Source organism: Gekko japonicus, unplaced genomic scaffold (genome assembly GCF_001447785.1).
Source record: "Gekko japonicus isolate JY-2015 unplaced genomic scaffold, Gekko_japonicus_V1.1 scaffold265, whole genome shotgun sequence".
Classification (NCBI taxonomy): Eukaryota; Metazoa; Chordata; class Lepidosauria; order Squamata; family Gekkonidae; genus Gekko; species Gekko japonicus.
In genome coordinates this window covers 984,830-988,817 of record NW_015176459.1, presented here as the reverse complement: position 1 = coordinate 988,817, position 3,988 = coordinate 984,830, and the positions used below count along the sequence as shown (strand labels likewise).

The 3,988-nt window shown below is 45.2% G+C and overlaps 1 protein-coding gene across 1 annotated transcript in view; it reads right to left on the bottom strand.

Moving 5' to 3' along the window:
• The window catches only part of KLHL4 (kelch like family member 4), a 62,307-nt gene that overhangs the window by 15,932 nt on the left and 42,387 nt on the right, over nt 1-3,988 (bottom strand). The window contains exons 3-4 of the mRNA XM_015426984.1: nt 1,907-2,043; nt 899-1,095 (exon numbers count right to left, since the gene is read on the bottom strand). Coding sequence (XP_015282470.1) covers nt 899-1,095; nt 1,907-2,043 — 334 coding nt within the window. The remainder of the gene's footprint in view (nt 1-898; nt 1,096-1,906; nt 2,044-3,988) is intronic.

The following is a 3,988-nucleotide window of genomic DNA, read 5'->3' as shown; positions in this document are numbered from 1 at the left end:
CTTTCCCTCTCTCTCTCAGGGGAGGGGCTAAATTTTCAGGGAGGATGCTAGTCTAGAACCCTGTCCTTGATCCCAGTCTCCTAGAATCTGAATTGGTATAATCCATCCACGGATTCATTCCCAGGCTTTCCCACTCATGTGTTTTAGCTCTCCATGTTGTCTTATATGCCAAATCTCCTGCTTTCAGACGGTCAGAAAATAATTGTGCTCGAGGGTCAAACTAGATGAGATGCCGGATGATACATCACTGAATCTTTCTAAGCTTTACTTTTCTTGTAGTTAAAAGTAGCAAGGTCCAACTTGAATCAGGGCCACAACGGCAGGGAAGGCAGTGTAACAACCCTTTCAGCAATTCTAGCTAGATTATTACTCTCACCGACTAGTGCAGTTTTGAATGATCACTGCATTTGTCTTGTAGACATTTGAGCTTTCACTGGTTACCATTTCCCCCCCTCTAAGCCCATGTATATGTATCTATCAACTGAAAGCATGCACCTGATGAAGTAAGTACTAATCCTCAAAAGCGTATGCCACAGTGAATCTGTCAGAGCCAAGCTGTTGTTTTGGGAAGTTCACACTTGCAGTTCTAGAGGTACAAAGAACAAACAACACCAACAGAGTAACTAATTCTTCTCTGTTTGTTTATAACAATCAGAGGAGGGGGTTGTGCACATGTGGCTCGCAAGAAATCAGTTTCGCTACCCCTGGAACAGAGACCTCGTACTAAGCTAGATGATTCAACTTTCTTCTATTCAATATTGATTCATACTCATAACATAATTAGTTCTTTTGCTCCCGCCAATTCCACCAGAATCTCCACTCATTTCTTCCCTTCACAATACACCCTCACATATTCTTCAATTAATGATCGACAGGGATCATGTGGTCTTGTTCTCACCATGGTATACATATGCGCCACTCGCAAGAGTTCAGTGCATCCCTGAGCGTCTCCAAAGGACCGGATCCCTAAGCAGTTTGAAGGGTGAAGCTGCTTCATAAGAAAGTTGCAGCAAACATCAATCACTTGTGGAAGCTGAAGGAGGCAAGCTGCAGCCAGCAAACTCTCGATGGTGTCTTCCTTGAGTTCCAAGACACCTGCTCGTTTAAAAAATAAAACACACATGCTTGCCAGAAAAAAATGAAAAACCTGAGAGAAATCATTGTTAAAAGTCAGCCATGTATATCTTAAGAGTGGTATCCAGAAATAATAATTTAAAATGTGGATTGGGGCCATTTTTAAGTAGTTCTCAGCTATCAGCAACCTGTCACTTGTGAGAGCACTTTCTCCACCCAGCCATTGGTTGAGCTGCTGTGATGTCAGACAAGGCTCACAAACATGGTAGCTGCTCAGAAAAACAGTACAAGTACTGAGAGGAGAGAGAAAGCCCTGTTTAACTGGGTGGTGCGTTTCATGGGGTCTACAGAGAGGAAGGGCTGTGTCTGAAGGCAGAAAATGTGGTAGTAGCCATGCTGAATGACTTCACACCAGGAAGACAAGTAGGAAGGATCTCCAGAGAGAAGGAGACTATGACAGAGTGGGCATTGCCAACCTGATAAGCTAGGATGCTTAGAAAAGTCAAAGAAGGGATAAGAAGAGAGAGAGAGGAGGCGCAGTGCTGAAGAAAGGAGATGTCATTACAAAACCAGGCTGAAGTAAAACCTCACAAAGGACTGACAAGGATGAGCAACATGTTGGCGCACTGGGGGAACTGTAGTTAGCAAACCAAGGTGGGGAGGGAGACCAGACATGGGGAGGCTGATTATTATTTCCTTCTATTCTTTGGATGCACAACTCTAGCAGTCACATCTAGAGAATGTGCAAGTTTGACTCCCGAACCACAGTCCAAATGGAAACCACAAAGCCAACTGCTCTGTGTACATTTATAACCTGAGGAAGTGGACTTACCTGTGTAGGCGTAGTGCACAAGTGCTTGCAGAGCATCAGGATCCACACCCTCCATTTTTATTTCCTCTTCTTTTGCTTCACGGACATCATTGGTGAACATTGCAGCAAAATAGTCAGACACAGCGCTCAAAACTAACCTGGGAAGCAAAGTGTTTTGTGAGAATCTCTGTTGTTCTCTGATCTCAATGGAGACATCAGCCTTGCTTGGTTGCATCTCTCTCTCTCTCTCATCTGTGTGTGTGTGTGTATACACACACACACGCACACACAGAGTTAATGATGCATTGTGAGCCTGGAATAATATTGCTTTGGCTTGCAACTAGAACGTTACACATGTGTGCAGTCGAGAGATAAAAAGTAATTTAATATTTTCCCTGAGAGCTGCTTTGCTTGACTGGCAGAATCAAATCACTCTTATGGGACGGCACTCTGAATCTTTTGCTACCAAGTGGTCAAAGTAAATATTTCTCAGAGCTGGAGACTGGGGTGATTTTGCACACTTGGTTTACTGTAGATGGGCTAACCACTTTGAGGAGGTTGTTACACCACCAGTTTCACCCGCCTAAGATGGCTTTGGGTCTAAGGAGCATTAGGACTGGTTCACACATGCACATGCATGCATTTCTGGACTATGAACGCTAGTGTTGTTTTGAACTACGGTAATCAGCAAGGTCACAGGTGCAGGGAAGAGTCGGCTTCGCTTAGTCTATAATGAATTAGAGCTTAATTGTTTATCTTTTAGGAGCCGTTGAGTCCCATACTATGGGCGCGAATATGAGAGTCCACCCGCGTGAGCGGGAACCATGTCCATTGGTTATTTGATAGTATGAATCTGCTTTATTATTCCTTGCCCCGACCATTGTAGTTATTCCAAACAGTGAACTTGTTCCTGCTTCATCATGGCTTCAATAAAATAATACTTTGCTACAAATGTGTATTCGATTGACAGCTGTGTGGGGATCGGACACTGGAGTGATTTTGCACACTTGGTTTACTGTAGAGGGGCTAACCACTTTGAGGAGGTTGTTACATCACCAGTTTCTCCCGCCTAAGATGGCTTTGGGTCTAAGGAGCATTAGGACTGGTTCACACATGCACGTGCACGCATTTCTGGAGCTAACATTGGTAGTGGCTAAGACTGAGCTACAAATCAGCAAGTCCCCAGGTCAAATCTCACCCTGTGCCCATAGCTAGAGGGCAAGGAGGGATTGGAGGGCAATCCCGCCAGATTTAGGCTCAGGAGTGGCTGAAGCCTTTCCTCCTCCTGATTCATGTCCCTGAGCTGAAGTGGGCCCCAGGGATATTTAGAACATTAGTTCCTGGATGTCATCTAAGTCAACTCATGGCAGATGTCACATCTAGTTTGGCCCAGAAGTCTTATGTCAGCAACATCTCTTGAAAGAAGAATACAGATCAACCAAAGACACAGAATAAGATCAGAAGCAAATCACTTTTCCCTGGATTTCAGCTAGGCTTTCCAACTTTGGGTTGGGAAATACCTGGAGATTTGGGGGATGGATTGTGAGGAGGGCAGGTTTTGGGTGGAGGAGAGACATCAGCAGGGTATATTGCTACAGAGTCCACACTCCTAAGCAGCCCTTTTCTCCAGGGGAACTGCTCCTTGTCATCTGAAGACTGCCCCATCTGGGGGTTGGCAACCCTAATTTGAGTCCAGTAGCCCCTTAGAGACCAACAAGAATTTGGGAGCTTTGACTCTCAAGACCTCATACTCAGAAACTCTTGTTGGACTTGAATCTAGCTGTTCTAGTGCAGACCAACTTGGCCACCCTCTGAAACTTTTCCCTGGATAACCAATGTTGCGCCATACTGCAGATATATCACTTCTTCTAAGAGCAGTACCCAATAGGACCAAAACAGTTATGCCTTTCCCAGTAAATCTGTGGGTGATTTTAGTCCCTTCTATCCAAAGAAAGGAAAGGGGAAGACAGAAGAGAGGGTCCTCGCCTACGGCCATACCACCCTGAACACACCCAATCTCGTCTGATCTCGGAAGCTAAGCAGGGTCGGGCCTGGTTAGTACTTGGATGGGAGACCGCCTGGGAATACCGGGTGCTGTAGGCT